Below are 13,304 nucleotides of genomic sequence, written 5' to 3' on the forward strand. Positions count from 1 at the left end.
ATTCCCTTCTTGAGTTACAAACTGTCATGGATTTCTCTAAAACATGTCTGAGAATACTCTCTACTTCCCAAGCTCCTCCATGTCTGGAAAAGTCTTATTTTACTCCAGCATGAAGGGACTTTTCCTCATCTTGTCTTCTGCACCCGAAAAACCTTTGCTTGATTCCACAGCCCAGCCCAAGTATATCACAAACGGCTATGAAGACACTGCGGCATGTGAGACTGTTTGGTATCTGTGCTCTTGCAGCTTGCCCAGCTCTTTGCAGTACACAGATTCAGATAAATTCACCACCTTGGTGTGTGATGAGAAAGCACATTTAGTGATTTGATACAAAACCTTTCACACTCTTCGGAATAAGCTTTTATAGTGTACTGCTGTCAGATTTCAGATAATTCCTAGATTCAAATTGTGGGCATGGCCACAACATTGAAATAATACATCTCATCTGGCCCCTAAGTGCTGGTAAACAAGATACAGCTGGCAGGAGATACACAAGTAGTTCAGTCCTTATTTCCCCCCTATTCCCACTGTACTTGTTAGCATAAAATAACCACTTCTTTAGCTTTTCTGAAGACAAAAAAGGGGAAAAAAACATGAAGCTGAAGGTGTGCATGATAGATTCAAGGTGGGAGTCCAGCATGCTGGAGAGTGCTCACTTCAGCACCAGGGAAGAAAGGAACGTCGTGTTTTATTAGCCCTTGCAGGCTGTAGCGATGACAGGAGCTAATTGCAATAATTGGGAGACAATGTTAGGTTAACACATTCTCTTGAGTAACTTCCACTCTTCCCACTGGATTCGTGGCGAAACATGCATTACCGTGCAGTTAGCGATGTGGCAGGTCTGTCACTGATTATTAGTGCCGTAGATCTGAGGTCCGTGCCGGTGGGAATCCAACTTGAGCAAGGCTTCGGGTCTGCCTCCCTCCATCCTTGCCTCTCATGCTTGGCCAACCTTTACCTGTCAGTGCCATGGGAGAAGGACGTCTATTTTGGCACAGCATCCACAGCACCTGGACCGGAGAGGACTGACAGCACCAAACTGGTCTGTGCTGTGCGTTTGCCTGTACTTCCCTTGCTTTACTACAGGGTACATCCTTAATTGTACTGTCCATGTTCCCATAATTTCCCTATTAATTGCTGATTTGATTCTTTAATGTTATTATTAAGCTGGAGATGTTAGAAAGCTCTGCAATAAAGGGTAATCAGTGCTTCTGACAACATTTCCCACTTGGTGCATCAATCTGTGTTAGACTGCATTTTAACACCTGGTTGTCTCATTACTAGCAACACCGGGAAGGGGGATTAAGACCTGTGGGATTAGCAATGCCAGCTCTGAGCCTTTTCCAGTCCAGATCAGCTAGAGCCTTGCCATGGTCTTGGGAAGAGCTTGCACCCACATCAGGGAACAGGTCCTCACTCCGTGAGTCCCTGCAGGAGGGCGACAGTCCCTCAAAACCAGCAGGCAGCTTCTGCACATCACTTTCTTAAAAGAGGACAAAGCCTCTGAAGGTGGATAGTAATTGTGTGCTGAAGCTGCCTTTCCTTAGGACCCTTTCTCTCTGCAATTTCTCCAGGCATCGTTCTGCTGAGGGATGTTCTTGCCTGATTAACCCCTTTGTGTTCTTTGTCTTTTTGTTTTCCAGGCCCATGTGTTTGATCTGAGCATTAATAAGTATGAAGCTCTATGCACCCAGATAGTGGTGGCCAAGAAGAAAAATAAAATAACCCATATCCAGTTTAACCCTGTGTACCCTGTTGTCATCATCGGAGATGAGAGAGGCCACGTCACCTGCTTGAAACTCTCTCCCAATCTGCGTAAGATGCCCAAGGTAAGGACCACTGAGGCACCGAACTTCAGCAGGTCTCTTCATGCCTCTTCACTGTCCTGTCTCCTCTGTGCAATGCTTAAGACCCCAAGCCTTTCAAGCAGGATGTCTGGGATGTCAGATCCCTGCCTCTGTTCCTGTCAGAGTAAGAAGGCTCAGTTAGCTCCTGGGCAGGAGCAGGGAGTGGTGGAAAGAAGGTTTGCTCTCCGTGGGATTATTGCAGGTGAGAAGCCACTTTCTTACAGTGTTCCAGGCAAACCCAAAAACTCTGCAGAGGTTCATATGTTTCCCAAAGCTCACATCTTTTCTGAAGTTTGGGTTTTATTTGCAAAGCTCCTTGAAACTGAGTAAAGGTGATCCCAACTCCTTCCCAAGTCCTCCCATAGAGCCCATGCTGTCTGTCTTCTTGTATTTCTGGATCATCAGAGCCTGTGCCCTGACCGTTGTGTCACTATGTACTGTAAATGAGCAAGTACTACCTTAAATCAGCGAGGAGACATGGGATGCTTTTCTCAAGTGACAGCAATGAGATGCAGATGCCTCTGTGAGTTGGTGAAGCCCCTTTTCCCACCCATCCATGAGTGCCAGTCCTGCAGGATGCTGAACCTCTCCTGCACGGTTCCTTTATTAGACTTTATGGGCTTCATCCGGACAGGAACTGTATTGTTGTAAATGCAGCATCATTTCTGAGCTCAAGTAATTCTCACAACCAGTTGTCCCTTGTTTAATGGAGCTTTTTCAGTTTCAGGCTTTTTAGAATTGATCCCAGAAAGCAATATCTCAGGGTGATCATTTTTTATTTATATACCCACAAAGGTTTTATATACTCTACCAGCCAACTGCGTTAAGCAAGGTCTTTGGCAGGAAACTAATCATCCTGGTGTCAGTCCTGAGTGTTCTGACTGATTTTAAAAAAGTCCCTCCTGATGGACGCCACTGGAAATGCAAATCTTCCCTGTGCTGAGAGATTGTAGAAAACACAGCCATGTGGTGGTTTCTTAGGGGGTGCAGGAGTTGTGGAGGATAGCGTCTCATAATATTCATGCTTTTATATTTCCATCAAAACCACAGCCTGAGACAATCTGAGCTGTCAGGGCTGCCTTCAGCCTGACTTGGGACAAGTTTCCCAGTTGATTTACAAGTCCTTCCTGGTGAGCATCATGTCTGCCGCTGGCCCTGGTTTCACAAGGGTTCACCAGTGGAGATGGGTTGCACACAGAAATGTGGCTGCTCTCCTCCACACACCCAGCTGTGGGGTGAGCAGCACCCAGCAATGCTCTGCCATGGGTCAGAATGAATTTGAATGTCTCCACTCCTGGTGGCCAGCAGCAGCCCTCCACACAGGCACGAATGCTGCTGTCTCTTAAGATCCTTCCCCTTTGCAAACTTTCTGGAAGGGAAATTGCATGTTCTTGACAAAGCAGTTTAAGCTGAGTTCAGGAGTGGCACAATCACCTGCTGCTGACCCTAAAGCAATAGGTACCATATCCCAGGCAATGTATAAATGGGATGGAAATGGACTCTGCTGCTCTGATATTATTAACCTATCTGTCTTCCACTTGCTTGGTTAGGCTTGAAGGGACACTAAACACTGAATTAAATGTTTCCTCCACATGTGGAGAAAGAGAAGGGATGTTCAGGCATAGCTGGTGGTGTGTGCAGGTACCCTGACTACAGCCAGCTCTTCTCCCAGCCAGTTCATCAGTTTTTCTGTGCTGTAAGTGGACAAGAGAGTGGATAGAGTCGCTGGACCCATCTTTGTGGCCAATGTCGCATCTGCCACGCCAAATGATGGTGACCGGGGCCCTGCAGTGAGGATGCTCAGCAGCTGTCAGAGGGTGTTATAAAAGAGGGGGGTCAAGCCCTGGCAGAACAGGCAGCGCCATCCGCTGCACCCTCCTGTCCACCTCCTCACTGTGCCAGCGCCAACCTCCATGTCCTTAGCTGCAAACCTCCAGCTGTACTTGCATGAGTATCATCTCGCTGTGGGGATCCAGACGCACTTTCAGAGTATTGATCCCAGCTCCTTCGAAGATCAAATCAGTGCGCTCTTTAAGCCCGTACCCTGTGCAGTCCGCTTTCCTCTGTAAAATGTCTTAACTTCTCCCTCTTTTCTGGGAGTCCCCAGGGCCAAGTTAACAGGAGCTGAATATTCGTATGTTTTTAAAAGTGCAGAGGGTCCTTGCATCCTGGTTGTCTCCTTGCACATAGAGAAACCAGTGTGTGTCTGGGTCAATACCTGGGTACCCCTGTCTGGTCTCTCCATCACTTGATCCCTGCAGAGCCCTGGGGGGAAACCTGCCTGAAACCCAGGCGAAGCCGTGGATGGTGCTTCCATCCTGGAAGCTGTGGCCTTTGCATCAAACAAAGCATATGCTAGTTCAGCTGCCCAGTCTTGTTTCCATCAGCTCCTGTAGAGATGGGAAGGTCCTGCTGAGGCCTGGCAGAGCTCGGCGTGCCAATGGGACAGGGCAGCTGTGGGCTCATCCAGGTCCCACAGTCTCTCTGTTTCACACCGGTGTCACAGGGGTTTGCCTATGAAGCTTCTCTGCCAGCTTCCCACACAGCTGGGACAGCTGCTTTTGACAGGTATGACTAGCAGACTAATCACCCTTTTTAGAGAGAGCTCTTAATAGCCACATGTCATTCCCAATCCTCTTTCTTCCCCTAAAAATAGACGTGGTGCTGTCTGCTCCATGTTCTGCAGATTCCTTGGCTGCTGCTGGGCTTCCAGGATAGGGCTCACAGAGGGAGACTGAGCTAATTTCATCCCAGTGGGATTTCAGCAGCTCTGAATTTATTCTGGTTTGCCTGTTAGTTAAAGCTGGTGGGGTGGATTAGTGGAAATCAGGAGAATCAGGACTCCTGGGTTCTCATCAGACCTTGGTTCATTTCTCTGTTCATGTCCTTGAGATGTAAGGGGAGGTTCAAGAGCTGTGAAAATAATTCTCAGGGTTGATCTGCAGCTTAATTAGTTCATGTTTGTAAAACACTTCGGAATCTTTAAGGACTGTTATTTAATAGTCCAAGTTTTGCTGTCAGCAGCAGTATCACAGCCCTGTTTATGAGCACTTGGCAGAAATAAACCAACAGGAGAACGCTTTGAGAGCACTCAGGTAGCATTTTCAGAAGTGACTTTTCACCAAGACAGAGAGTAATGGCTTCAAAAAATGCCTACAATTCCCTGTGAGTTTTGGCCTCCTGAATCATTTAGTGGCACACAGGAACAGGTGCCCTTGATGTTGAGAGGAAGCTGGAGACAGGGACTCTGCCACCTACCAGGCACTTGTGCTGGGGGCACATCTGTGCACACGCTGGGTAAGGAGTCTGCTCATGCCAAGCAGAGCAGGTATCCTTGCATCCTCACCCTGGTGGTTTGGGGACTGGAGCCTTCCCCAGCCCCACAGGCTGAGGTCTCTGGGGACAAGGACTTCTCAATGCCTTGAGGCAGAGAGCTGTATTTCCATGGGGTGTGAGCCCGGCAAAGGCTTTCTGTGCCTATTGCTCTTGTCCCTGGATAGTGTGAGGCTCTGGAGAGCCCTCTGGGAACACACTACGCAAGTGCTACCAACTACCAACTCCAAGAACCTGGAGAGCCTGGAGTTTAGGGTCAAAGAGGATTGAACCCAAACCTTGTGGGATGAGGAGCCACAAAGCAGAGAGCAGAGCTTGCGGGAGGTGGGTTTGCAATCAAGCTGCCAGCAGCACTGTCCCACACTTGGCATGCCGAGCATGCATCTCCCCAAGCAACCCCCCTGCTTGGGCAGAAGGCTCATGACAACAGATATTTTGCTTCCTGGAGAGTCTTGGTGAAGCTGGTTTGGATCCTTCTGCCGAGAGCTCAGGGGTGGAGCAGAAATTCTTGCAGTATTTTAAGAAGCAGCACTAAGAACAAGTGGCTCTCTGCTGTCATCCAGGCCACTTTTGGACTCCAAGTGCTCCTTAAATATTGCAGCAGTCGTTAGGCAAGAATTGTTTAACTAATAAAATATTGTTCCTAATTTGTAACAACCTTGGTGGTTGAGTTCACCCGAGGGAAGCATTGCTGGAAGAAGAATCGGTTTGGGGCAGAGCTGTTTAATTAGTAAGCCTTTCAGGTTTCGTTCCCGAAAAGAAATTAAAGCATTTTGTCATCACAGTCAGAAGAATGTAGTTGCTTGTGGGCCTTGGTTTGTTTTTTTAAAAAAACACTGCTAAAATAGCCAGGCACAACCCATCGAGGCCAAAGGCAAACAGGAGAGAATCAAAAAAATGTAAAGTGTTTTTAGAAATGTTGGGAGAGCTCAGCGGAGTGGGAGAAGACAAGAAGGCGGGTCAAAGAAAGGTTAAGATACAGCATTTGCTGAGGCTAAGGAAAATTTCTTGGACAGTACCCAGGCTTGCGGCTAGGGAAGCAGCCAGCCTCTTGGTCCGATGCTCATCTTGGATATTTATCTTGGATTATCTAGGATGATTATCTAAGTCTCTGTTCCTGCTACTGGTTTCTACACATGCAAGTCACCTCTTTCTCTGTCCCTCAGGGACAATCGGGTTGCTCCCAGACCGCAGTTGCTGGCTGACGGGGTCTGGGCAGTGTGGGTGAGTGGGCAGGGGAGCAGAGCTGCTCGCTCACCCCAGGATGTGGCAGCAGGGCTGTGTGCAGGGCAGGAGCTGCGGGCACGCGCGTGGGTCCAATGCCAGGTGTGTGTGAGCAGCTGGTGGTGCTGGGACAGGCGAGGGTACACAGGGTGACTGAGCCTTCCTGTCCATGAGCGTATGCCATGCGCCTTGTCACACCAGCCAATATCCATTAGGAGAGTGTCTGAAATCTCTTCTTCAGCCTATCCCTATCAGCACTGCCTCCATCGCTATCTCCTGGGGCCTCAGTAGCTGGTGGGGGATGAACCAACAGGCACAGGGAGGGGAACAGAAACTCCCTCCCTTCTGTCCTCGGATGTGCAACCCATCTGCCTGTGGGACTGCCTGTATTTACAGGAAGGAGTAATAGATTAGGTGCGCCCTCCAAGGTCACATCAGTCCTGGACTGGCTAGTGGTTTAGCACTAGGGAAAGTACACTTTGTCCCCACAGTTTTTACTTCGGCAGCTTTGAAGCGTTATCATTCTGTCTGAAAGAAGAGTGCTCACCTCCCCTTTCCAAATGGTTCATGAGTCTTGTTCTTCTAGTGGTGTTATTCCCAGTCCTGCCGTTCTCATGCAAATGCTCCTCTGTCATTGACATTCATGCAGCCGCTTCTGTGCAGCCTGAGTGACAGCAGGATTTCCTTGTGTCTCTTCAGGGCTGGCTAATTGTGCAGTAGCCCAAGAGCACAGAGCTCAAGCAGTGCCAGAGGAATTCGGCACCGAGCACTGCTGTGCCTTGCCTACATCAGGACTGCTGCCTCCAGATGCAGTTTGGCCCCCTGATATGGGGGCACACACAAATAAGCTCGAATCTCATAGAAAACTGACCTGCAGCTTGATGGCTTTGCTTCCTCTGAGGTCCGTAAATGCTTTTTGATTTCCTTTCAGTTCTTCCTCTGTTATTTAGGCTAGTCGCTGATAGCTGCTCTCTGTACTGCTAGGGAAAGAGCTGAGCACTGCAAGGTGGATCCAGGGACTTGCGAAACCCTACTTCTGCCCTTTCACAGCTTTCTGTGTCGCCTGCATGGGACATTTAAGGACAGATGGTTTTGACAGCAAGGCACAGCATCTCACTGATTGAGTAGGTACCAGTCTGCTTTGGATCTGGAGCTTGCTCCCGTAAAACCCTTATCTTCTGGTGGCTCAGTCTCCCAGGGTGCCACAGGGATGCCCCAGGCCTCTGGTACCCTGCAGGCTGTGAGGGACTGGGGTGCTGTGGCCACGAGCTACACATGCACTGTCCCTGGGAGGGGGTCAGGGCTCTCCATAAGGAAGCTGTGGCAGTCCCCAAGGGTAGTGCATGCTGGCCCTAGCATACACTGAGGACAGCAAGAGTCTTGCACACTGCTTGTGTGCAACTTCTCAGTGTGTGAGCAACGTTGTTTGTGTCCTGTGGCCATTTTGCTACACAAACCTATGACTCACAACTTGAAGTCCACAGAATCAAAAGCCTTTGGATATATACCTGTCTGGAGACCCTGCACATATCCACTTTGCACAGGAGAGTAGCTGTATGGCACAAATCCAGCTGTCTGGGAGTGTTACATCACAGGTAAAAAGAGTTTTGGATCCTGGACAGACACATCGCAACCTCAGACACCAGCACGGCTTGGAGAGCTAGCCCAAACAAGCCAGCAGTAGACCTAAGGGGCTTGAATCTTCTGTTGTTAAACTATTTTTCTTTATTTTCAGTGAAATAACTTTTGGCTTGCATCAAAGTATGTGAAAAGAGGAAAGAGCTCTGTGTAACAGCAGGATTGCTGAACCCCAAGGTCAAAGAGATGGGGGGGTCTTCTTCTTTTTGCTGGTCATGGCCATGCATCTCCAACCTTATTTTTGTTGTGTAATGTCACTTTCTGTGACCTCTCTCTTTGGCAGGTGGGGGAGAGAGGAGAGACATCAGCGTATTTACGGGTTATTTTAAGCTGAAGTCAATTCTCAGTGCTCAGGATGAAGCGTGTTTAGTATGTGAAATGGAAACACTGGCAATTGGAGCAAGAAAATGTCCCGTTTTAAGAAAATTCAATAGTACTTCTGAATTATTTCTAAAGTGCAAGTCTCATCCTGTGAGATGCTGAAGTGCTGCCTGGGGGATACTGCACATTGGCTGGGACTGGCATTGACTTACTAGTTTCTCCTTTGAAGATCTGTATAACAAAAAGGTTGCCCATGTTTGAAAGTGATGTAAGGCTGCTTCTTGTTGCAATGCCAGGGGTTTGGAGAGAGGCTGGGGAAAGAGCTTGGGGGATTTTTTTTTGTGATCAATAACAATCAAGTCACTGAGCTAAATGTTCCTCTCCTGAAATAAATCTGGTATCTTTCCTCTGAATTTGCTATTTTCTGGATATAACTGAAATCTGAATTTGGCCAAGCAAAATGGTTTCGGTGGTGCCTTATTTTACTCCTTCCCTTGCATTTCTCCATGGTGGCACAGTTATCTCGCTAGAAGAACTGCTTTGTCTGAAGGCTTTCCGTCCTCTTCCTCGTGGACAGATTATGTTTGTACTTCAGTGCCCACCACCCCCTCACAGTCTGGGCTTTGCTCCTCCACAGCCCAAGGAGCACATCACTCCCTGCCCTGGGAAATGCCTGACACAAGGGAATAAGCAGCCCTGATTCACATCTTCAAAGGGATTTTTGGGGAGATCTGCAATTGCCTGAATGTGACTGTTCAGCTTCCACAGCTCCTCAGAGCCTCTGCTTTCTCCCACACCTTGCAGAAAGCTGTTTGGCACCGAGGAGTGGGCACAGCATAGCGTTATGGCAGCCCCTCAGGCTGCTTGGCTCGCCTTTCCTCCACATTTCTTTCTTTAGCTCTCCTCTGCGGATTCCTTTCCATGCACATGATTTAAATCCTCACCGGAAAATCGGGGGATCCTTAGAAATCACCACTTCTTTATGTGAATGACAGCTCCGGAACAAAGGCAGGGCGAGCTCTGGCCAGCTGGAGCCCCGTGGGAACGCGCTGCTCTCGAAGTGTGCCCTCGGCAGTGCCGGTGAGGGAGGCTTTTGAGGATGCTCTGATTCTCCCAGTCTTGGCTGGGTCTGAGAGCAGGCCAGCCAGCCTGCAGCCTCTCCTGCTGAGGCTTTTGGTGCTCGGCCCCCTGCAGTGACTGATTACAGCTGCCTGCTGATGGGAGCAGCATGGACGCTTATCCTGCAGATCGTCTGAGGGTGAGCTGCTCTTCCTCCAGAGATCCCTGAGCAGTTTCTGAGCACTGGCTCTGCCGCAGGGGTGTGGAGGGGGAAAGCTTGTGAGCTCAGCCCCTGAGCTGCAGGGTGCATTTGAAGGGCAAGGCGATGGCTTTTCATGAGGACGTGGTGCAAAGGCCTGGGAGACCTGGTCCTGGACCTGGCCTCTCTGTCTCCTAGGATGAGATGTGGCTCCTCTCCATTTTGAAGTGGGATGGGGACACTCATCTCTCCAGGAGCCAGGCTGTCCGAGCAGGAGGTATCTACAATCACCATGGATCTGCTTCCCTACAGCCTCCCTTCTCCATGCGTCCCTCCTCCTGAGTGCATCTGGGACACGTCTGATGCACTCATACCTCAGAAGAGGAGCTGATGTTGGGGTGTGCTGATGGAGAACCCCTGTCCCCCCAGGGCCCAGCAGATGGTGATGTGTCCTGCCTCCCTGTGTTGTCTATTACAGGAGGAGAGTTGGGTGAAGGGACAGGCTGGGAGGAGCTGGCATCCCTTGGGTGTTCTGGAAGCATGCATAACCCTGGGATGCGGGTGAGCAGCTCCCCGTTGGCTCTGCATCTCCACAGGGGTTGATTTGGTCTGTTTGTACTGGTCACACAGCTTAGGTGGAAAAATGTAACTCATTCTTTCTAGCTTATGGCTGTGTGGTGTCCTGAGCACCTGAGGACTCACTCAGCAGGGATAGCAAATGGGACACTGGCCTTTATTTGCAAGGCCTGGCCCAGTCGTGTTTTTGCATTGCTCCACTGGCCCCGGCAATGCCCGAGGCAAGTGCAAAGCTCAGAGAGTGTGGGTTTTTACTCTTCTTCAAGCTCTTCAGCTTTTCATTGCTCGTGATACTGCATACCTTGTCCCTGGGCATTGTCTGGGCCCCCTGGGACAGTGTCCTTCCCTGCAGAGCCAGCCCAGTGGCATCTGCTGCAGTGACAAGGGCAGGAAATTTGACACGACCTGGAGTGGGAAGGGATGTGGCTACAAGGACCAGCCTGGCGTATCCCTGTAACTCCTCTCAGGCTGCTGCCAGAGCCCACCACACTCTTCCCCAAGCAGCCTGCCTGGGTTGAAAAGAGCTGAGGCTGCCAGTGGAGACACAGAGGGCAGCTCTCTCCTGGGTGAGTGTGTCTGTATGTCTGTAAAACACCCCAAAAGCACGGCTGTAAGATGCCCCTTGCTTGTGGATTTTATGTGTGTGTTTTCTGAGACTGGGTGCAAAGATTTACAGACCTCCGTGCCCTGCTGAACCTCTGGGACCCTGATAACAACTGTCGTGCTGAGTTTATCAGCTAGCGCTGCTCACAGCCCCTGCCAAGCCTCTCCCCAGCACGTGCTCCTGCCATCTACCAGCTCCCTCTGAAAGAAAAGAAAAGGAGACACCTGCGCCGCCAGGCAGGCCAAATAATGGCCCTTGCTCAAATTAATTTGATGGGCTCAATGGGGAATTGTTTAAATGAGAGAAGAGAAGAAATCGTAGATGAATAAAATGTCTTGCTGCTCACGGTGATGGAGCTGACGCAAAAGGATTATTTTTATCTCGTGGAGAAAAGGAAGAGAAGAGCTTTGCAAAGCCAAGAAGAGGGGCTGCCTTGCAGCCCTGCTGGCTGTGGGAGCTGCAGTCACAGCAGCTCCAAGGCTCTCCCCGAGGGGAGATGTTACCCTCACATTCGTCCACTGTTCATGGGATGCCAGGTGCCGACTGTGTGGGGCCATCTTAGGGCAAACTTCCCCTGTTGTCTCCTGCTCACACCTCCTGCTTATGATCCCACTGCTGCTGATGTGGGGAGAGCCTGAGCTCCTCACCCCCACAGGGTCCTGGTCAGCGCAGAGACCTGTCCTACCTGGGCAGTGTGCTCGTCCTCATCTCCAGCCCCTTGGGCTGAAGTCCCCAAGGATTTTTGTTTTAACCCTCCAGACTGTGTGCCATGAGCTGTGTCCTTGCTGCATGGCATCCTGTGGGTCCCATTCTCACGCTGCCTTTCCCAGCACACAAGGATCATTTCACGTCCCTGGCCACAATGCCCCCATTTCTCTGTGGTGGGACAGCTCCAAGTGTTTCACAGCAGCACAGGAGTGCTGGATCCCATCCGGGTGGCTGTCCCTCTACCCCCAGCCCTATCGGTAGGACGCTCCTTCCCCACCATCCTGTATTTGTGCAGGGACTTGTCCGTGCTCGCTTTCAATATCTTGCGTTTGTCCCTGTTAAATCACCTGCAGGTTTTCCAGGCCACATCTCCGGTCTACCAAGGTCATTTCAAGTTTCAGCCCTGCCTTCCTGGACACCTGCAGCCTTCCCGTCTGTCCCAGTGCCCGAGCTCTAGCAGAAACGCTGACCAGATCCCCAGACCAAGGAATTGTATGTGTAACACACAACACATCTCTCTGTGCTGGCAGCTCTGGGTACAGCTATTCAGCTGGGTCTTACCAGCTTTCACCCATTTTATCTCAGTCTTTTGTCTCACTTGAGGATCAGAATGTCAAAGTAGGCAGTGGCAAAGTCTTCCTGAAGTCGAGATAAATGACATCTGTGTCTTTCCTGTCCACAAGGCCTACTATGTTGTTGCAAAAAGAAATCAGATTGGTTCAGTGTGACTTATTTGGTACAAATCCGTGTTAGCCTTGATGCAGCTCCTTGCAGGCACTTACGAACAGGTTGTTGGCTTGTTCCACTTGTCTTCTGAGAAGTGAGGTTAAGCCGGCGGGTTTGTGATTTTCCTTTTTTAGGACAGTTACAGCATTTGCCTTTTTCAGCTTTTCAATCCCTGTCATCCCCTGGTATTCCCCAAGACAAATGCTTCAGATTAAGCCCGTTAGGTTGAGCCAATGTGAAGAGAGCCGCCTTCCCAAGGGGCTGGGGCTTTTGTAGCCACGATGGTCTAACACCATAAGCAAGCCAAAGCCTGTGGGCAGAGCTAACACCCTTTATTAGACAAACAAATATACCTGGGAAGAAAAGACAAGTGCATGTGCCCTAAAGCTTATCTTTTATTTTCCAGCTAGATATTAGTTGAGTTAATAAAAGGCATTTCCTCTCTGCCAGCCTGAGCTGAGCACACTAACTCGTGCCTTGTTCAGCTGGAGCTGAAGCCTGTACCTGTTGCTGGTATTGCTGCAATATCCTTAGCAGTGGAGATTGCAGAAAAGGGGAAGCATGTCTTCCCAGGAGCATGGATATGAGCACTGCTCAGTCTCTGCTTCTTATATTGCCTTGGTATCAAAAGTCAGGCACCGAAACCAGAATGACCCGAAACAGAGCTGTGAGACTGGAGGATGCTCATCCCCCTCCAGGATTAGGTCCCCTGCTTTGATCTGTGCTGAAGGAACCTGCCAAGCCAGGGAAAGGATCTCAAAGGCTTGCAATTTATCTGGCTTGGGCAAACCACAGGACAGCCAGTGGGAGTGCAGGAAATTACTAATTTAGTGCCTTTCAGGTCATTAAAAAAAAAGCACTGGGGTTTGCTTCACAGTTAGAGTTCATAATTGAGCATGGTCCAAAAGGCTGTTGGACTGGGTTTCAATTACAGCTGCTTGTTCGAGGAGAAAAGCTGTGCTCTGAAGAGAAGTTCCTTAGGGTGGAGATCCTGGGGTGGCTGTAGGGGACACAGCCTTGCAGAGGGGTCTCTCAGGCAGGAGAAACTCCATCCCCCTGCCCCCTTGCC

At 49.9% G+C, this 13,304-nt stretch overlaps 1 protein-coding gene across 4 annotated transcripts in view; it reads left to right on the forward strand.

Annotated features, from left to right (window-relative positions):
• DNAI1 (dynein axonemal intermediate chain 1) overlaps positions 1-13,304 on the forward strand; it is a 143,652-nt gene that overhangs the window by 114,476 nt on the left and 15,872 nt on the right. For 2 of the 4 annotated variants that reach the window (XM_040542104.1, XM_040542106.1), the window contains one exon: positions 1,644-1,829. In XM_040542104.1, the coding sequence (XP_040398038.1) occupies positions 1,644-1,829 (186 nt within the window). Of the gene's footprint in view, positions 1-1,643; positions 1,830-7,388; positions 8,080-8,325; positions 8,777-13,304 lie in introns of those variants that run through there. The other 2 variants (XM_040542105.1, XM_040542107.1) reach the window with 2 other exon arrangements.

Source organism: Cygnus olor, chromosome Z (assembly GCF_009769625.2).
Source record: "Cygnus olor isolate bCygOlo1 chromosome Z, bCygOlo1.pri.v2, whole genome shotgun sequence".
NCBI lineage: Eukaryota > Metazoa > Chordata > Aves > Anseriformes > Anatidae > Cygnus > Cygnus olor.